The 22,633-nt window shown below is 39.7% G+C and overlaps 1 protein-coding gene across 1 annotated transcript; it reads left to right on the top strand.

The window, feature by feature from the left end:
- Positions 1–1,444: 1,444 nt before the first annotated feature.
- Positions 1,445–3,483, top strand: LOC135553661 (interferon a3-like). The gene is made up of 6 exons (XM_064985614.1): positions 1,445–1,594; positions 1,752–1,806; positions 2,487–2,500; positions 2,916–3,068; positions 3,182–3,280; positions 3,397–3,483. Exons 1-6 carry the CDS (start codon positions 1,445–1,447, stop codon positions 3,481–3,483), a joined length of 558 nt encoding a protein of 185 aa, XP_064841686.1.
- The last annotated feature ends 19,150 nt before the right edge of the window (positions 3,484–22,633 follow it).

The following is a 22,633-nucleotide window of genomic DNA, read 5'->3' as shown; positions in this document are numbered from 1 at the left end:
TTTAAATGTATTTGGCTAATGTGTATGTAAACTTCCGACTTCAACTGTATATGGCACCCCTGAAGGATCTATATAGCACCCTTTTCTAAGAGTGTGTATAATATTTGAATAAACGGACACACACACAGCTTATATTTGTTGGAATTGTGCTAGCAATTTTGTTCAAATGTAATATGTGAGTCAACCGTTGAATGAAGACAAATTTCTCAATGAAACGTTATCCTAAATGTTATCTTATTCCTTCTCATAATTCCGTATCAACCTCATCTTCAATTAAAAACAATTAACGCCTTTAGAATACACTTTAAGACAATAAATCATTTGACTGTCATCATATCACTGTAAAACATTGATTTGTATAGTTGTTAATAATTTAAAGTACACATATACTGGATATCATGTAGTATAATTATAATTTCAAATGTTGAATGTTATTTCAATTGAGTAAAGCAATCGCTCTTAAAACCATACTGTTACTCTTCAGTCCCTAGAGTGGAAAGATAATAGATGCAGACGCCCCATCAATGTATATATCTGGATGAATAAATTAAATATGTATTTTAAAGTCCATTAAACACAAGACTATGGAATACTTTGACAGATGATCTACCTGACGGGCCTTTGGAATACTCTGACAGGCCTATTTTTTACGCACACATGCCTACAGGTCCAGATTCAAAAGCACCCGCATTATAGGCTCCAATTTAAATGTTAAGGTCTGGACTGCCTGTGCACTGCATAGGCTACCAGTGTCTTATTCTGAAAACCGGGAGCATATAGGAGGGGCTCTACCAAAATATGTCAGACCCCCCCAAACCCGTTTCTTAAACGCGATGTTGAGTATGTAATTGATATAACCCATACAAGGTTGATCTGTATTTTAAGTAGGCAGTTGGTCACAAACTACATTTACCCTTCAAGCAAGTGGTTACAACGTAGGCGGAGACCATAGTTTCGGAGTGCAAATGATAAGAACAATATAAAATATTGTTTTCGAAGTGAAAAGCCAAACTCAGTTTTGTTCTATATGGTGATATTTATTTAGGCCATAATCGGACTGAAATGGATTCACATTAATATTTTTTTCATCACCCCCCCCCTCCCCCTCCTCCCTGGTTGATAGTCCAATATTTCATGAGAAAGGAGCAAATAAATCAAGATGTTTCCGTGCATTTTCTCCAGACGTAAAACAGGTATGAAAGTTTACGGGGATTTTCGCCTTTCACTTTTGGAACACCTTGCAGAGTTATTGTATTAAGGATCGACACAGGTTGGAGCATGGCAGAACTCGGGAATTTGATCGATCAGGAAGAACAATTTCTCTCTTTATCCTTTTCGGAAAACCTTATTTTTTTTTGTCGGTGAGACAAAAATAGCCTATCTTTCGGGAGTGCACCACCACGTTGATTGAGGACAGACCGAGAACAATAGCCCCAAGCTAAAAATGAGTTCAATCAGCCTTTGGATGTGCTTGGTCCTGACGATTTTCACCTGGCATAAAACCATCGGATGCACTTGGATGAAGACACCTCCTCGGTCTCCGAGCATGTTCCAAGTGTTCAGCAACAACACCATAACTATACTTCAGAAAATGGTAGGATACGGTGATGTTTTTCACTTGTTCCTGGTCATTGAGCTGTTGCCATCTTTTCAACATTTCATGTGCTGTTGTGTGTTTAATTTAATTCCATGACTCCTTTATATACAGTTATAATAATGCAATATTTGTTTGAAATATTTTGGCATCTCAGGGTCATAAAGTCTCTGGAGAACCTCACATCACTTTCCCTGACAAGCAATACAGATGTTACGAATCCCTTTTGGCCCGAAAGTCTAGGGGGGGATGGTAATGAAACTCGTAACATAACTCATGCAAATTATTATTGTGACAAAGTAAAAGTGTGAACGAAATAACCACGACAACAGAAATCTACCGTCAAACTCTAGGTTTATTTATAAACACACATTCAAAAACACCCCTAAGCTAGACTAGCCTACTTTAACAGCTAACTAACTAACCAAAAATACAGTGGGTGGTCCGCCCAGTTCTAACTAGTGTATTTAACAAAGTTCACCTACGGGTAGTGTATGCCCATGGGCGACTTGTCTTGGTTTCCCCCTTTTCCCACCAGCAACAAAAACACCATAACCAATACTCACAGGTGATGACAAAGTGCTATGAGGTGCTTAAACAAAAGAGAGGTTAAGACACAAAGCGAGAGTGACACACAGAGACCTACAGACATGACATTTACAGAGAGATTGAGCTGCGCTGAGCTCTAGAACAAACGATGGGGTTTTTAAACCATGGGGAAGGAACTGTGATAGGTCAGGAAATAGGAGGAGGTGTGTCTTCTGATTGATGATTGATTGTTGACTGATTGGGGAGTGATGATTTTCACCTGAGAGGGGAGAAGGAGAGAAAAGAAACACACAGGATACACACACACACACACAGGATAACTGTATCCGTAACAACAGACAAGTCGATCATTTAAAGGTAGGAAATATGCATAGCCTCAACTCATTAAGAAAAATGAATTTTTCATCCATCACCCTTTTTTCTAAGAGTGGACAGTTAACTCGGAAAGGATTCAGGGCCATTTACTTTTTCCACATTTTTTAGGTTACAGACTTATTCTAAAGTGGTTCATTTCCCCCCTCATCAATCTACACACAATACCCCATAATGATTTGTCCCCAAACACGGAATCAAACCAGTTTATGTAGTGCCACTCGGGAGCCCAAATGATAAAGCACTTTTTTGTTTAGTTTTTTCATAAATTTGCAAAAATGTCTAAAAACTTGTTTTGGCTTTGTCATTATGGAGTACTGTGTTCAGATTGATGGGAGAAAAATATATTTGAGCAATTTTAGAGTAAGGCATTCACTAATACAAATCACTCTTCTTCTAGGCTGACGAACAGATTGCCTTCATTTCGCAAACTCTGAATACTGTAAAGAAATTGTACAGCAGTGGTAAATACGAGTCCACCTCCTCTAACCAGAAAACATTTGACAAGTTTATGAATGATCTCTATCGCCAGACGTCGGAGCTGGACCAATGCGTAAGTAATTTGTGCCTCTTAACGTTAACGCAAAAAAGGAAAACATTATCCTATCCTATTATATTATAGTGACAAATTATGATATTACATGAATTATGTTGTTATTCCAATAGGTAAAGGCTATGAAAACTAGACTATCAAAATCTGTTAAAAGAGTGAACAAAAAGATGAGCCTTTACTTCAAATTCCTTGTGAATTATTTGAAACTCGCGGTAGGTTGATCAATGTCTTAAAAAGAGAGTACATTCACCAAATCTGGATGCATGTATGTGATGATACAACATTTGTCTATTCTAAAATCTTAACAATTGTATTTTTATTTATGCAGGAATACAGTGCAAGCAGCTGGGAAGACATAAGGTCAGTGGTGCTGGCACACTTACAAAGACTAGATATGACATTAAGTAGCCAATGAGCGTTAGGTTCGTGTGGTGTAGAGATTATTTATGTCTATTTATTCAACTATTTATTTACATGTTTATTTTTGTTTTTTAATCTATTCATTTATTGTGTAGCAATGTATTCACAACTCTGGAGTAAAATCTTTTTTTATACTGAATAATTATGTGATTGATTTAGGCTAAACACAATGTAACAATGTTTTCCTGCATTTATTTTTTGTATTTATGAAGGCCTTTGCATACTATATTTATTATTGCAACCTGATACGAAGTGTTTGTTATTGTAATGATGAAATGTATTTAATACTGAAAAAAAATAAAATCAAATGTAATTGGTCGCATGCACATATTTAGCAGATGTAATAACGGGTGTAGCGAAATGCTTGTGTTCCTAGCTCTACCAGTGCACTAATATCTAACAATACACACAAATCTAAAAGAAAAGAATGGACATAGGAAATATAGAAATATTAGGACGAAGCAATGTCGGGGTCCAGAGTATATATATATATACAGTACCAGTCAAAAGTTTGGACACACCTACTCATTCAAGGGTTTTTCGTTATTTGTACGATTTAAAATAATTGTGAACAAATCAAAACTATGAAATAGCACATATGGAATCATGTAGTAACCAAAAAAAGTGTTAAACAAATTCCTCAAAGTAGCCACCCTTAGCCCTTTGTGGTAGCTGGCTAGTGACAGTTACTAAGCTCAGGGCAGGTGGAGTCCAGCTAGTGATGGCTATTTAACAGTCTGATGGCCTTAATCTAATAAAAATGGCCTTGGTTAGGCCTGACGATGTCATATGTGGTAGACAGTGTTGTTGTGACTTAACTTGGTAGGACAAGTCTGCCCAATGTACCTAGTAAGCAAAATTACTCTGAAAAGAAGTCTGAAAGAAGTTAGGTTTATTCTGGGTTCTGAATGAAAGTTTAAAAAATAAAAAATAAAATATTTTCCGGGCGTTTAAAAAACATTTTCAGAATGTTGAAAGTAGAGAATGTGTATTTTCTGGACATTGAAAATATATATTTTCTGAATTTTGAAAATACATGTTTTCCGGAAATCTGGTTAATTTTCTAACCTGAATGAATGCTGACAATATAATACTTAGACATTGCATTGACAAAATATGTATTTTTAAAATATGTATTTTTTTGGTAATTCATTCAATGGCCAAATTTCAGCTGCACATACATTCTCAACAAAGAATAATACATTTTAAATCCATTTAATATAGGAAAGAGCCAACTGAAGATTGCAACATGTAATATTTATTATTGCTTCCATCTGTCACAATGTTAACTTTTTCAAATGCTTTAAAACAGCCATCGATGTTCAAAGTATCCAACCTACAAATAAAATAACAGACCACGTCAACTACAATAACATCCTCAGTAAAGTTTACATAAATATTTTTTTCTTGCTGTGACTAACATATGTTGTTGTTTATCTACAGTGCATTTGGAAAGTTTTCAGACTCCTTGACTTCCAACTTGATTAATGACTTCTTATGGCTGGGAGCAATATTGAGTAGCTTGGGTGAATAAGGTGCCCAGAGTAAACTGTCCGCTACTCAGGCCCAGTTGCTAATATATGCATAGTATTAGTATATTTGGATAGAAAACACTCTGAAGTTTCTAAAACGGTTTGAATGATGTCTGTGAGTATAACAGAACTCATATGGCAGGCAAAAACCTGAGAAAAAATCCAACCAGGAAGTGGGAAATCTGAGGTTTGTAGTTTTTCAACTCATTGCCTATCGAATATACAGTGTCTATGGGGTCATGTTGCACTTCCTAAGGCTTCCACTAGATGTCAACAGTCTTTAGAACCTTGTTTGATGCTTCTACTGTGAAGGAGGGGGGGAATGGGATATGAATGAGTCAGAGGTCTGCCAGAGTGGCATGAGCTGGTCACGCTTGCGAGGTAGCTTGCGTTCCATTGCAATTCTACAGACAAAGGAATTCTCCGGTTGAAACATTGAAGATTTATGTTAAAAACATCCTAACAATTGATTCTATACATCGTTTGATATGTTTCTACGGACTGTAAAGGAACTTTTTTAACTTTTCGCCTGGCCTGCGCGTCATGAATTTGGATTACTGGGCTAAACGTGCAAACAAAAAGAGGTATTTGGACATAAATTATGGACTTTATCGAACAAATCAAACATTTGGCGAACTGGAATTCCTGGGAGTGCATTCTGATGAAGATCATCAAAGGTAAGTGAATATTTATAATGCTATTTCCTTTAGCTGGAAAAATGGCTGTGTTTTTCTGTGACTACGTGCAGACCTAACATAATCGTTTGATGTGCTTTCGTCATAAAGCCTTTTTTGAAATCGGACACTGTGGTGAGATTAACAACAAGTTTATCTTTAAAAAGGTGTAAAATGCTTCTATGTTTGAGGAATTTTGGTGTGGAAGTATCATAATGTAAGGTGTATGTAAAGTGCATGGATGCGTGAATCTGTGTGTGTGAATGACTGAGTGAAAACTATGCAAAACTACAAAAGAACAAACAAAACAGGTTCATACCTGGAGGAGCGGATAGAGAAAGGTGATTAGTGACAGTTTAATTAAATACCTTGAGCCTAGGTGACTACAATTACTTACGACCCTCCTCTGCCTGCAGGAGGAACCGCCCCTGCACTGCAGAGGAGGAGCCGTGACAGATTTCTGTTGTTTTGAATTTGGCACCCTGCACTTTCACTGGCTGTTGTCATATCGATCCCGTTAGTGGGATTCAAGCCATAAGAAGTTGATCCCCCCCCCCCCCCCTCGTCAATCTACACACTACCCCATTATGACAAAGCAAAAGCACTTTTTTATTTTTTATTCTGCAAATTAACAATTAAAGCTAAAATATAACATTTTCATAAGCATTCAGTGGCGGCAGGTCGCCTAGTGGTTAGAGCATTGGGCCAGTAACTGAAAGGTTGCTAGATCGTATCCCCGAGCAGAGAGTCTTCTTGCGTATGACTCTACAAGCTTGGCACACCTGCATTTGGGGAGTTTCTCCCATTCTTCTCTGCGGATTCTCTCAAGCTCTGTCAGGTTGGATGGGGAGTGTCGCTGCACAGCTATTTTTAGGTCTCTCCAGAACTGTTTGATCAGGTTCGAGTCCGGGCTTTGGCTGGGCCACTCAAGGAAAGATTACATATTTCATACATAATGCCTTTTAATTCAGGCTCCATCGAGTAACACCAAGGTCCGTATTGACAAATAATCTCTGAGAGTGGGACTGCTGATCTAGGACACATTTTGCCTTTTAGATTATAATGAATGGACAGAGGGGCTCCTGATCCTTGATCAGCAGTCCTACTCTGAGATGCTTTATGAATAAATGCGAGACCAGCAGAATAATTAGGCTACATGTCATATTTTAGCCTACAATATGACATTTCAATATGAAACCACCTATGACATCTTATCAAGACCCTGATGGAACAGGTGTGATCGTACTGTGTTGGAACAAAAGCCTGCACCTCCTGCTGGTCTCCAGGGCCTTGAAGACAGTTTTGGTGACCACTTTCTTACAGTATATGATCTTTACAGTTGTACAGGCTTTGTACATTATTAATTAATCCCGATATTCTACACAAAAAGGGAGAAATAAACCAATGCCAAGAGTTGACCTTGAATAGTCATTCAAAAACGTGCACAACGCCATGAAACACACACACAAACACACACACAACAGTAGGTTATAGCCCTGTCAACACTATTCAGGAAAAATATGCTGATATCGTAGCCTAAACCAAGGAACTATAGTCACGTATTATTTTTAATTTTCCCCTTGAAAAGAAAACGACCAATAGAAAGTTCCAACAAATCATGTTCTCGTTGCTTGTGAACATTGCATCACCAGCAGACAACTGTAGGGTGAACGTTGGTTACGCCATTGTGAAAATGAAAGTAGAAAGATCAGAGTAGTGACGCGGATGTCTCCCATTCACTTTTCATTTGAAGCGCAACAGCAGAGGACTTTCCGGAGCTGCGGAACAATATTTCGGACTAACTTTGAAGGAAACCCACAAAATTAATGTCTTATATGGCTACATATCTTAAGAAGAATGGATTTTATTTAGACTTTGACAATATTGTTATCCGAATTTTTTTATCGGTTCACGCAAAGTTATTAGCACTTGAAAGCATAGCTCGCGTATAGCCTGTTATCGCTAATAGCCTAGCCGATATTTACAGTTGAAGTCGGATGTTTACATACACCTTAGCCAAATACATTTAAAATCAGTTGTTCACAATTCCTGACATTTAACCCAAGTAAAAATTCCCTGTTTTAGGTCTGTTAGTATCACCACCTTATTATTCTGAAATGTCAGAATAAGAGTAGCGATAATGATTTATTTCAGCTTTATTTCTTTCATCACATTCCCAGTGGGTTTACATACACTCCATTCGTATTTGGTAGCCTTGCCTTTAAATTGTTTAACTTGGGTCAAATGTTTCTGGTAGCCTTCCACAACGAATTGTGTGAATTCTGGCCCATTCCTCCTGGCAGAGCTGGTGTAACTGAGTCAGGTTTGTAAGGTCTCCTTGCTTGCACACGCTCTTTCAGGTCTGCCCCCAATTTTTCTATGGAATTGAGGTCAGGGCTTTGCGATGGCCACTCCAATACCTTGACTTTGTTGTCTTTAAGCCATTTTTCCACAACTTTTGAAGTATGCTTGGGGTCATTGTCCAATTGGAAGACCCATTTGCGACCAATTTAACTTCCTGACTGATGTCTTGAGATGTTTCTTCAATATATCCACATCATTTTCCTGCCTCATGATGCCATCTATGTTGTGAATTACACCAGTGCCTCCTGCAGCAAAGCACCCCCACAACATAATGCTGCCAGTGGCTTCTTCCTTGCTGAGCGGCCTTTCGTTTATGTTGATATAGGACTCGTTTTACTGTGGATATATATACTTTTGTACCCGTTTCCTCCAGCATCTTCACAAGGTCCTTTGCTGTTGTTCTGGGTTTGAGTTGCACTTTTCACACCAAAGTACGTTCATCTCTAGGAGACAGAACTCGTCTCCTTCCTGAGAGGTATGACCGCTACATGTTCCCATGGTGTTTACACTTGCGTACTATTGTTTGAACAGATTGCTCCCAATGATGAACCAGACTTTTGGAGGTCAACAATTTTTTTTCTGAGGTCTTGGCTGATTTATTTTGAATTTCCCAGGTAGGCCTTCAAATACATCCACATTAAAATACATTACACCTTCAATTGACTCAAATTATGTCAATTAGCCTGTTACGGATACAGGTATCCTGTGTTTGCTCTCCTTCTCCCCTCACAGGTGAAAATCATCACTCCCCAATCAGTCACCAATCAATCATCAATCAGAAGACACACCTCCTCCTGTTTTCCTACCCTATCACAGTTCCCTTCCCTTGGTTTAAAAACCCTGTCAGTTGTTTGCTCTAGAGCTCAATCTCTCTGTAAATCTCTGTGTTTCACTTGCTCGGTGTGTATTAACCTCTCTTTTGTTTGAGCACCTCCATAGCACTTTGTCATCACCTGTGAGTATTGTTTTGGTTATGGTGTTTGTGTTTGATTGCTGGTGGGAAAAGGGGAAACCAAGACAAGTCGCCCATGGGCATACACTACCCGTAGGTCGACTTTGTTAAATACACTAGTTAGAACTGGGCGGACCACCCACTGTATTTTTGGTTGGTTAGTTAGCTGTTGTTAAAGTAGGCTAGTCTAGCTTAGGGGGTCTTTGAATACTTATTGTTTTTTCCTTGGGTCCAGCTCAGCCCCTTCCTGCCCCCCCCCACCACCATTACCGTGTGTTTTTAAATAAACCTTGAGTTTGATGGTAGATTTCAGTTGTCCTGGTTATTTCGTTCTCACTTTTGCTTTGTCACAGTTATAATTTGCATGAGTTATGTTACGGGTCTCATTACCCCCCCCCCCCCCCACTAGACTATCGGGCCAAAAGGGATTTGTAACAAGCTTATCAGAAGCTTCTAAAGCCATGACATTTTCTGGAATTTTAAGCTGTTTAAAGGCTCAGTCAACTTAGTGTATGTAAACCTCTGACCCACTGGAATTGTGATACAATTAATTATAAGTGAAATAATCTGTTAACAATTGTTGGAAAAAATTACTTGTCATGCACAAAATAGATGTCCTAACTGACTTCTCACAACTATAGATTGCTAACAAGAAATGTGTGGACTGGTTGAAAAACTAGTTTTAATGACTCCAATCTAAGTGTCTGTACTTCCGACTTCACCTGTATATTCAAATTATTTTTTTCAATGAAGTGTGTTTTACCACTGGACAGGGCGGCCTGTTTTGCACAGTGTACTTTGAGCACCTATACAACTTTCATTCCTTCCATGGAGATACTATTACATTATTAGAATTCCTAATTCTATGGTTCCAACCCATCTATGAAATTGTTTTCCACAATCAATAATGTAATAGGAACAATATCCACAGAATAGACTGAAAAGGTGCACAGTGAATTCACTAGCCCAGCTCATTTAATCCCTACCATTCTGTTGCTGAGTTGTCATAATGCATCAGCAAATGTATATTATCCCAGGGATATTGGAAGACAACATGTAAGTATGTCGCTCTTACTGCCCTGAATGATCCTACAGCTATTGTATGCAGCAATCATATTCCTATGTACCAGAGTTCTACTGTTAGCACTGAGGTGGTGTACCCTAGCAGGAAGTCCGCCGTGTGCAGCTCACCTTCCAATAACATAAATTACCCAAATCAAGCATGTCTACCTCTGCCAAGCCTCCCAGTAAAGTGTTACAGATAGCCCACGTTAACTATGTACCTTATGAAACATAGTTAACAAAATCAATAATAACCTGGTTCAGCTTATCAATCAACCTACCTGGGTAGTTACAAACAGCACAGGATTGAAATCATCAGCATGTATTGAGCATATCTTTACGAATACAGCAGAAATTTGTTTAAAAATCAGTATCCAAATCCATGAGATGACGTGATCACAATATAGTAGCCATATTTAGGAAAACCAGAAGGCTGGGCCTAATGTAGTGCATAACAGGTCATACAATAATATTTGTAGCGATTCCTTTGTTGATTTAAATAATATTTGTTGGTTCGTGATGTGTAAAGAGGAGCAACCAGACCTGCCTTAATTTTGCTGGACCCCAGGAAGATCCATAATACATACAAATACAAGCAGTGACGTGAAATGGCTGAACTTTAGACTTCATTCAACACTATCAGTCTCTCTAATAACATCTCTTTTTATTTCAAGGATGTGCAATGTAAACGCTGAGCAGCCATGTTTCAAATTGCAGTCCCTGATTTAAAAGGGAGTCTACAGACTAAATGTGTGAGCAAAATGTGGTCTCTGTGAAACAACTATAGAAACAATGGGTCTTCAAAAAAACGATTTTGGTTATCCCTACACAGTCTGCAAGTATGGTGTTAAATGGCCCTCATTTAATAAGGCAGAGCCCTGCACCACTATATTATAGTTATTTGTTTTTCATATTCAATAATTCCTGCTGAATAATTGCTTACTGTTATCATGAAATACATTGCTCCAATGTAATTCTTTGCAGAGACATGTATGAAAACTGTTCACTTTCATTACGATTTTCTAATTCATTTCACAATCGCATAATTAAGAATCACACATTGAAAATGGGGGCTTATAAATGGAGCCATTCAACCTTCAGTGTTTGCCCTGTACACCTTGTCAGAACCGTAGGATTCAAAAACGGGGCATATATGCAGACAACGAAAGCTATTACAATATTCGATGATATTTCTCTAACACAGGCTAAAGCCTACGTGTTCTGGTGCACATGTAGCCTAAGTTATGAGGGGAAGAGGGACAAAATTAGGGCTCTATTAGGGTTAGGCACAGAACAGTAGAAACGAGTCTAATACATGTGGCTCTAAGTACAGCTTGTACTCACACGTCTATACACAGCGAGAGTTTGGAAACGCAAAGCTACATTCTGGGATTCGAGCTTCCATACGGCTACCCCACTATTTGGTATACAGGGAACGGATGGAGTAGGGAAATGTAACACTTTAAAATTCACAAAGCGCTCTGACATCCACATGATTGTTTGAATTATTTTAAAGCTATATACACACAGACTGTTCGTTTACGTTAATGTTTGGAGATCAGAATTCAAGATGGCGTCGTAGTCATGTCGTTTGTCCTCATCTTGTTGTGTCCTGTGTATATATCCTTCGCATATCTTTTATTTTTTCTAAACTCAACTTCAAAACACTCTCCTGCAACCCGCCTCACCCAATGTGGTGCGGATCTGGGGGTTTTTCTAAAGTATTATTCACCTCGAACCCGAAATCCCCCAACAGAAGCTAGTGAGCCTACTAGCTAGTAGTCAGCAGCTAACCTTTAGCTCGGAAAGCTCTTGCCAGTCTGTACAACGCGACTCAAACTAGAGCATACCAGGCCTATTTTCTCTCCATATCCCCAGATTCCTTCCGCAAGCTCTGGACATTTTCACCTGGATCTTCGCAGCCAGCTAGCTGCTATCCGAGTACTGGCTATCATCGGTCCCAGTGCAAGCACCAATTAGCCTGATGCTAGGCCCTTTCTGCTGGTTAGCTAAAGAAGCCCATCAGCGACTCCTGGACTACAATACCCTGACCCCATCTACTGCCGGTACGGGGCGCAGAACCCCACCGATTCTTCAAGACTGGACTACGACGTAATCTGCTCGAGGGGGTACTCAACTGGCCTCTACATCGCGACCACCCCTGAATGTCAGCTAGCTGCTAGCTGTCTAGAGCATATTCGACTGTTCGCTGTATAGATCCATATACCTATTTTGCCAATTCGACTTGGACCTCTCTGCTACTTGGAACTCTACTAATCCATCATGACTGGTCTATCAATGTCACCGCACACGGAGGCCAAAACAGACTTTTCTACGTCGAGACGTCCCTCTAAGGCCCTTTTGCTAGCCCCGGTCTGCTAGCTGTCTGAATCGCCGTGTCTCCAGCCAGCCCAACCACTCACTGGACCCTATTGATCACCCGGCTACGCATGCCTCTCCCTAATATCAAAATCCCTTGTCCATTACTGTCCTGGTTTGTGATTGTCTTATTTCACAGAAGAACCTCTAGCCTGGCTCAATTTGTCTTAACTTACCATTTAGCTCCACCTCCCACATATGCAGTGACATCACCTGCTTTAACCGTCTCTAGAGACAATATCTCTCATCATTACTTAATGCCTAGGTTTTCCTCCAATGTACTCACATCCTACCATACCCGGCCATCTGGGGTGGTAAGCATCTAAGCTTGATGCCCTCAATCTCACACAAATTATTAATGAACCCACCAGGTACAACCCCAAATCCGTAAACACGGGCACCCTCCTAGATATCATCCTAACCAACTTGCCCTCCAAATACACCTCTGCTGTTTTCAACCAAGATCTCAGCGATCACTGCCTCATTGCCTGCATCCGTAATGGGTCTGCCAACGACCACTTCAAACGCTCACTAAAACACTTCAGCTAGCTTTCTAATTGACCTGGCCCCGGTATCTTGGAAGGATATTGACCTCATCCCGTCAGAGGATGCCTGGTTATTCTTTAAATGTGCCTTCCTCACCATCTTAAATAAGCATGCCCCATTCAGAAAATGAAGAACCAGGAACAGATATAGCCTTTGGTTCCCTACAGACCTGACTGCCCTTGACCAGCACAAAAACATCCTGTGGAGTTCTGCATTAGCGTCGAACAACCCCCGTGATATGCAACTTTTCAGGGAAGTTAATATTTACACAGGCAGTTAGGAAAGCTAGGGGTAGCATTTTCAAGCAGAAATTTTCATCCTGTAGCACAAACTGAAAAAGTTCTGGTACACTGTAAATTCCATGAAGAATAGAGCACCTCCTCCACTATAATTGAGAATTTCAATAGGCCTTTTTCTACGGCTGGCCATGCTTTCCACCTGGCTACCCCTATCCCGGTCAACAGCCCTGCGCTCCCCACAGCAACTCGCCCAAACCTCCCCCACTTCTCCTTCACCCAAATCCAGATAGCTGATGTTCTGAAAGAGCTGCAAAATCTGGACCTCTAAAAATCAGCCGGGCTAGACAGTCTGGAGCCTCTCTTTCTAAAATTATCTGGCGAAATTGTTATTACTCCTATTACTAGCCTGTTCAACCTCTATTTCGTATTGTCTGAGATTCCCATAGGTTGGAAAGCTGCCGCGGTCATCCCCCTCTTCAAAGGGGGAGACAATCTAGACCCAGACTACTACAGACCTATCTATTCTACCCTGCCTTTCTAAGGTCTTCGAAAGCCAAGTTAACAAACAGATCACCAATCATTTATAATCCCACTGCACCTTCTCCGCTATGCAATCTGGTTTCAGAGCTGGTCATGGATACACCTCAGCCACGCTCAAGGTCCTAAATTATATCATAACCGCAGTCGATAAGAGACATTACTGTGCAGCCGTATTCATCGACCTGGCAAAGGCTTTCGACTCTGTCAATCACAACATTCCTATTGGCAGACTCGACAGCCTTGGTTTCCCAAATGATTGCCATGCCTGGTTCACCAACTACTCTGATGCTTCTCTGAGTTCAGTATGTCAAATCGGAGGGCCTGTTGTCCAGACATCTGGCAGTCTCTATGGGGGTGCCACAGGGTTAAATTCTTGGGCCGACTCTCTTCTCTGTATACATAAATGATGTCGCTCTTGCTGCGAGTGGTTCTTTGATCCACCTCTACGCGGATGACATAGTTCTGTATACCTCTGGCCCTTCTTTGGACACTGAGCTAACTAACCTCCAGATGAGCTTCAATGCCATACAACTTTCCTTCCGTGGCCTCCAACTGCTCTTAAATGTCTCTGCTAGGTAAAGCCCCGCCTTGTCTCAGCTCACTAGTCACCACAGCAGCACCCACCCATATCACGCGCTCCAGCAGGTATATCTCACTGGTCTCCCTCAAAGCCAATTCTTCCTTCGGCCGCCTCTCCTTCCAGTTCTCTGCAGCCAATGACTGGAACGAACTGCTAAAATCACTAAAGCTGGAGACTCTTACCTTCCTCACTAGCTTTAAGCACCAGCTGTCAGAGCAGCTCACAGATCACTGCACCTGTACATAGCTCATCTGGAAATAGCCCATCTATCTCATCCCCATACTGTATTTATTTATCTTGCTCCTTTGCACCCCAGTATCTCTACTTGCACATTCATCGTCTGCTCATTCTACCATTCCAGTGTTTAATTGCTATATTGTAATTACTTCGCCACCATGGCCTATTTATTGCCTTACCTTTCTTATCCTACCTCATTTGCACATGCTGTATATGATTTTTCTACTTTATTGACTATGTTTGTTTATTCCATGTGTAACACTGTGTCGAATTGCTTTATCTTGGCCAGGTCGCAGTTGCAAATGAGAACTGGTTCTCAACTAGCCAACCTGGTTAATTAAAGGTGAAATTTAAAAAAAAAAATTTTTTTAAATAAACATGACCTACGAACAGCTTACTAAACAATATACACGTAGTATTACTTTATTAGCTGCATGTTACATATTTTTTACGCAGAAGCATACAGTACATTTTTGAACTCACCTTGTTGTGCTGTGCTCACTTGAACAGGAAGGGGGCGCAGCGGGCAAATTCAGTCATTCAAGTCGGGAATTGTTTGGATTTATGGTGCTTTCAAGACAACTGGGAACTCAGAAAAAAACAGTCTACACATGACGTCAGTAATCTTCACATCGGAGCTCTCGTAAGAGGTCCGAGTTCCCAACTTGCAATTCTGAGTTAGATGACCGTTCAAAACGTATTTTCCCAGGCAGAGCTTTTTTCAGAGTTGTCTTGAACGCACTGAAGTCTGACATTTCACAGTTCAGAGTTTCCAGTTTTGAACACTGCAGAAGTCGTGCTGGATTGAAAGCATGGCCAATGTTGAATGTTTATCCTTTTAAACGTGGAAAACAGAACGTTAAACCCAGATATACCAGACACACCCACTCCACTGAATAGGAGGCTAGTAACTGCTTTGAAATGCTTGCAGATAGCCACAGATTCCTTCCAAACCACTCATTGCTGAATTTGCGATTTCCAACTTATTGTGTAGTGTTTGTTTGTGGCTGGCTGCCACAACACCACTGAAATGACCGAGCTTGGCTAAAAGACCTGAATTTTGGAACTGCCTTACTCAAGAAAGCAAAAAAGAGACCATGTTTGTATGCAGCTTTATTAACTCAATGATTGTTGTTTTTGTACATTGTTTACATACTGATATGTGAAACGTATTAATGCATAAATAACAAGTAAAACGGTCAACAACAAAGTTAATCAAATGTTAACTTTTTTGTTGTGGTAAAACAGGTGGGGCACGCTCGGAAAACCGGTCGCCACTGGTTGGCACAGCACCTGCTGTGGTTGAGTTGATTGTTGAAAAAAAAAAACTGTATACATATTGTGTGCGCTCCAGGAACAAAGCGCATGCGCATGGGAGATCACTCGGGTGTAGGTTCGCGACAACCTGGTGCAGTGAGTCAAGCCATGAGGAAGAAGAGGTCAGTTGGAAAACCACAATCATCATTGGAGGCATGTGACATGTTTCTGAGCCCGGCTAATAGATTGACAGCTGATATATTTACTGACTGAATTATTTATTTATAAACATTGGTTGACTGACATTTATATGTGCAGACATGCACGAGCACACATTTTTTACATTTTCAAGCTATACAGTGTTTGTTTAGATGTGTATTGTTTCAAACAATGTCATAAAAAGTACATTTGGGATTCTAAGACAAGTGAACTGAGCTCATTGAGCATTTAAAAGTTATATATTCTCCAAGAGTCAGTAGGTAGCCTGTGTATCATTCATTTAAAAGTCCTAAATTAAATGGAGAGCCCCTTTAACTAAGCATATCCAAGACGATGAAAAATAGTGTTATTAGGAATTAGGTATTTTTCTACTAAACACACGACAATGTTATCAGAACACATTAGCACATTGGTTTATTTAGTCTCTCGTAAGTAATAAATAGTCAAATGGTAATGTTAGCCTGATTATTCAGATACAGACGTCATCAAATGCTGGATGATTTCTATTTAATCATCAGTTATTATCAACAGTTTCATTCGAATGTTTCGACATGAATGGGATTAAAACAGAAGATGCAAACAGAACGTCAATATTAAATCAATCTCTCACATACACACGCACGAACGCGTGTCACATTGAGAAACACACAAACATGCTAATACAGGTTTGTGATTAACAAACAAACATTGTAGTAGGTCTTCCCTTAGTTCATAAAAGTGCTGTTAGATAAATATTGGTGTTTATAAAGACATAAAGAGGCCTTCAAGGTTAACTCTCTCTCTCTCTCTCCCTCTACTTCTCGTTTGAGCCGATGAGTTCATTTTTATAACCTACTTAAGACAATGTTCCTCCTATGAAGGAAACTGATGAGAGGGAAGTGAAAAGAGAAATCCGGTCTTGCGGTTCAGAAAAAATTTCCACATTAATTTCATTTCAACTCTTAATTTAGCGAGACACCCTTTCACTTTGTGTACATCCTCTCAATCCACACTATTTAAATTAATCCGCAAATATGGGATCAGAACACAAACCTCATTCTGACTGGAGGAAATTTGCAATATACTGCAGCAGGTGAGTCAACAACATGCTATCATTTGATCATTGCTTCAGGCTTCAATTAATTAATTATTTTCAGGACTATATTCAACTAACAATGACCATCTGCTGCAGATCATCTAACTACCATAAGAATGGCAATTCAGACTATTTGGATGAGCGCCTTCCTCTGCCTCGCGCAAGTTTTCTCGATGCCCATGCCTTGCCAGCTTCAACGACATCTTGTGGGAACAACCTACATTCTACTGAGAGACATGGTACATTTTTAAAACTTTTGTTTTGAGATGTATTATCCAACTATGTTTAACTGAATAGCTCAACGTGAAAAACGTGTTTTCTCCTTCTTTCAGGGGGGCCATTTTCCTCTGGAGTGCCTGCAGGAGATGTCTTCATGGCATTTTGCATATTCAAGTGTTCTCCACAGCATGAAAGAGTATTTGCAACCGTTAGGATTAGAAAGTAGAACACTTTAAACTGCCATTTATGTTATTTGAAATTATTGTTGCTGTCCGTTTCAGTTGAGCAGCAGTGGTGCTAAGGCTGTTTATGAGACATTGAAGAACATCGACACATTGTTCGGAACTGACGAACTGCCGACAATGTGGGACCAACAGAAGTTGGAGTATTTTCAGAACATTATCTACCGTCCGAGTGTGTGAGTACCTACTGAATACAGATAGCTTAACTGTTTAAGTGTGTTATGATGACATTTGAATTATTTTATTCTTGTGTCAGATGATGGGGAGTGTGGATACACGTGATTAACTAGTCAGGGCAAAGATGCTGAAAACCTTAGGGACATCGCGGCTGTCATAAAATAAAAAGTAGGGTACAACAAATACACTATAATAGATGAATTTTAATTATTATTCATCGCCTGCCTCTTTCTTCCTTTCTGGCAGATGAGCAGTGTGGATACAAGTGATTATCCCATCAGGGCAGAGGGCCTGAAGACATACTTTGGGAACATTGCAGCAGTTTTAAAAGAAAAGGTAGGATATAGGTTGCAAATAGACACATTGTTTTGTACATAGGATAATATTACCCTACATTGCCCTAACAATTTATTTTTATTTTCACAGAATTTCACTGCGCCTGGGAAGTGAACTCCTGACCCTAGAATTCATTCTGAAACACACCTCTGACAGCCTTCTGTGGTCCAACAGAACATGAATTTGAACTTGCAGATCTTTTTACTAATGTGTTTTACAATTGTGCTTGATTTTTAAAGCCTTCTATTCTACAATCATGCAATGTGCAATGTCAAACAGCAATATTATACATGTATTTATTTATTTATTTATCAAGGTTATTTATTGATGAGGCCTACTTATATATTTATTTATTTATCAAGGTTATTTATTGATGTAGGCCTACTTATATATATAATTTATTTATCAAGGTTATTTATTGATGTTGGCCTATTTATGAATCTATTTATCTATTTGAAAATCGTGCCTTTTGTTGCTCTTCATCAAATTTTAAGTTAATAAAATAAAAAATACTTTTAAATATTGGTAATCTCAATGCTCATTCTGTATCCAAGTCCAAGGTGTGATTTTATGTAGTTGTTTTCTATTTCACCTTTATTTAACCAGGTAGGCCAGTTGAGAACAAGTTATCATTTACAACTGCGACACTGCCAAGATAAAGCAAAGCAGTGCGACAAAAACAACAACACAGAGTTACACATAAACAAACGTACAGTCAATAACACAATAGAAAAATCTATGTGTAGTGTGTGCAAATGTAGAAGAGTATGGAAGATAAGGCAATAAACAGGCCATAGAGGCAAAAAAAATTACAATTTAGCATTAACAATGGAGTGATAGACGTGCAGATGATGATGTTAGAGATACTGGTGCAAAAGAGCAAGAGGTTAAGTAATAATATGGGGATGAGGTAGTTTGGTTTGCTATTTACAGATTGGCTGTGTACAGCTACAGTCATCGGTAAGCTGCTCTGCCAGCTGATGCTGAAAGTTAGAGAGGGAGACATGTGTCTCCAGCTTCAGTGATTTTTGCAATTCATTCCAGTCATTGGCAGTAGAGAACTGGAAGGAATGGCGGCCAAAGCAAATGTTGGCTTTGGGGATGACCAGTGAGATATACCTGCATATACCTGCTGGAGGGCGTGCTCAGGGTGGGTGTTGCTATGGTGACCAGTGAAACCGAAAAACGTATAGATAACCTTTAGCCAGTGGGTTTGGCAACGAATATGTAGTGAGGGCCAGCCAACGAAGCATGCATGTCGCAGTGGTGGGTAGTATATGGGCTTTGGTGATAGACTGTGATAGACTATATCCAGTTTGCTAAGTAGAGTGTAGGAGGATATTCAGTAAATGACATCGCCGAAGTCAAGGATTGGTAGGATAGTCAGTTTTACGAGGGTATGTTTGGTGGCATGGGTGATGGAGGCTTTGTTGTGAAGTAGGACGCTGATTCAGATTTAATTTTGGGTTGGAGATGCTTAGTGTGAGTCTGGAAGGAGAGTTTACAGGCTAACCAGACACCTAGGTTTTTGTAGTTGTTTCACATATTCTAAGTTGTCCAATCGTGTTGCTATTAATGCAAGAGGGTGCGGCAGCAATCGATGGAAGAGCATGCACTTAGTTTTACTAGCAATTAAAAGCAGTTGGAGGCCACGGAAGGAGTGTTGTATGGCGTTGAAGCTCGTTTGGAAGTTTGTTAGCACAGTGTCCAAAGAAGGGCTAGATGTCTACAGAATGGTGTCGTCTGCATAGAGGTGGATCAGAGAATCATCAGCAGCAAGAGCTACATCGTTAATATATTCATCGAAAAGAGTCAGCCCGAGAGTTGAACCTTGTGGCACCCCATAGCGGACATTAAGATTTGTATTAAACATGCTCAGGACATATGCACGGATGGCAGTACAATTAGTCCTATAGCCTACTTTTTAATTTAATTTAATTTTACTAGGCAACTCAGTTAAGAACAAATTCTTATTTAGAATGACGGCCGAGGAACAGTGGGTGAACTGCCTGTTCACAGAACGACAGATGTGTACCTTGTATACCTTCCAGTTGCTAGTCCAACGCTCTAACCACTAGGCTACCCTGCCGCCCCATAAAGGAAAGCCATTAAAACAAGTCAAATGTATCTTCTCAAAATGTAGATATATTCAAATGCCTTTTTTCAATTAAGTGTGTTTTATCACTGGACAGGGCTGGCCTGTTTTCGACAGGGCTGGCCTGTTTTGAACAGTGTACTTTGAGCACCTTCCGTTCCAATCATGGAGAAACTATTACATTATTAGAATTGCTAATTCTGAGGTTCCAACCCATCTATGAAATTGTGTTCCACAATCAATAACGTATTTGATGTAATATTCGCTGAATAGAATACAAAGGTGCACAGTATATTCTGTTATCATGAAATGCATTGCTCCAATGTAATTCTTTGCATAGACATGTATGAAAACTGTTCACTATCTTTACGTTTTTCATGATTAATTTCACAATAGCATAATTAAGAATCACCCGTTGAAAATTTGAGCTTATCAAGGGAATTATTCAACCTTCTTCACAGTGTTTTCCCTGTACACCAAGTCAGAACCGAAGGATTAAAAAACGGGGCATATAAGCAGACAATGAGCGATCTAAAAATATTCAATGGTAACTTGTCTTACTCAAGAAAGCAAAAAAAGAGACCATGTTTGTATGCAGCTTTATTAACTCAATCATTATTGTTGTTTTTCTACATTGTTTACAAACTGATATGTGAAACTTATTGATGCCAAAATAACAAGTAAAACAGGCAGCAACAAAACAAATGTACATTTTTGCTGTTACGGCTAATCTTTTTGTTGTTGTAGTTAAATATATGGGGCTCAAAACAGGTGGGGTACGATTTCGCCACTGGGTGGGTCCAATATCAAATGCTCTCGAATAGAGGCTACATTAATCTGAGCAAATTCTAAATCAAATAGGATGCATTTCGCTGCCTCAAATCACATATGAAACTGGGAACTTCCAAGTGCCTTTGTGGTGTCATGGGACACCTTGGCAGCGCACCTGCTGTGGTTGAGTTGAGTGAAGACATAAAATACATATATATATATATTATAGCTCTCCATGAACACAGCGCATGCGCGTGGGAGATTGCGAGTGGAGGTTCGCGACAACCTGGTGCAGTTCAAGAAATTCCTCAACATCAGAGTCAAGCCATGAGGAAGAAGAGGTCTGTTGGAAAAACAAATATTCATCATTGGAGACGTGACATGTTTCTGATCCCGGCTAATAGATTGACAGCTGATATATTTACTTACTGAATGATTTATTTATAAACATGGTTTACTGATGTTTATATGGGAAGCTTTAAAGTTATTCCTTTGGTTTATATATTCAGTCATTCATCCTTTCATTCTTTCATGCATTCATTTGTTTATAGGCTGACTTTTTAAAAGGAGCAGTCTGCTATTCAAACAACACCAAAACGGTCAATGAACCACTATTTTTCTCAATAGCTGAGGATTGGGGTTGGAGAAAAGTAATCATTGTCAAATAACTAAGGATGAAAGGAATGTCCATGATTAACGTTATGGGCTAGTTTGAACTACATTTGGAAGCTGTACCGTGTTTAACCTAAATCAAATCAAATCAAATTTTATTTGTCACATTCACATGGTTAGCAGATCCTAAATGCTTGTGCTTCTAGTTCCGACAATGCAGTAATAACCAACAAGTAATCTAACTTATCATTCCTATACTACTGTCTTATACACAGTGTAAGGGGATAAAGAATATGTACATAAGGATATATGAATGAGTGATGGTACAGAGCAGCATAGGCAAGATACAGTAGATGGTATCGAGTACAGTATATACATATGAGATGAGTATGTAAACAAAGTGGCATAGTTAAAGTGGCTAGTGATACATGTATTACATAAGGATGCAGTCGATGATATAGAGTACAGTATATACGTATTGTCACGGTTCATGAATCCACTGCCTCCCTCTCTCTTGCTCTTTCTCTCTCTCTCTCTCTCTCTCTCTCTCTCTCTCTCTCCCGTGTTTGTGTGGGCGTGGTTCCCAATCTCGGCCTGATTGTCTGCGCCAGCTGGAACCACTTATCTTCCCTTTATATGTTCTGTAACCAGTGTTTCTTGTTGTCAGATCGTTGTTTCTTCCCTGAGGTTGTGTCGTGTGTCCGTGCTCTTCTCTCGCCGCCCTTGTGTGGATTATCTGCTGTGCTCCTTCCTACCCATCCGGACACACTCCCCTGGATTTCTCAGCACGCTATCATCGGAAGATGCGCCCGAGTCCCTGGGTGAATTCCGTCTGAGTACAGTCTGTCTGTCCTGTTGCTGCTGTAAACTGTATTCATTAAACCATCGTTGCTTGCATCTTGCATCCGCCTCTGTATTGTCACACGTATGCATATGAGATGAATAATGTAGGGTAAGTAACATTATATAAGGTAGCATTGTTAGTGGCTAGTGATATATTTACATAATTTCCCATCAATTCCCATTATTAAAGTGGC

This window comes from Oncorhynchus masou, chromosome 14 (genome assembly GCF_036934945.1).
Source record: "Oncorhynchus masou masou isolate Uvic2021 chromosome 14, UVic_Omas_1.1, whole genome shotgun sequence".
Taxonomy (NCBI): domain Eukaryota; kingdom Metazoa; phylum Chordata; class Actinopteri; order Salmoniformes; family Salmonidae; genus Oncorhynchus; species Oncorhynchus masou.
The sequence above is the reverse complement of the archived record's forward strand: the minus strand, read 5'-3'. Positions and strand labels throughout refer to the sequence as shown.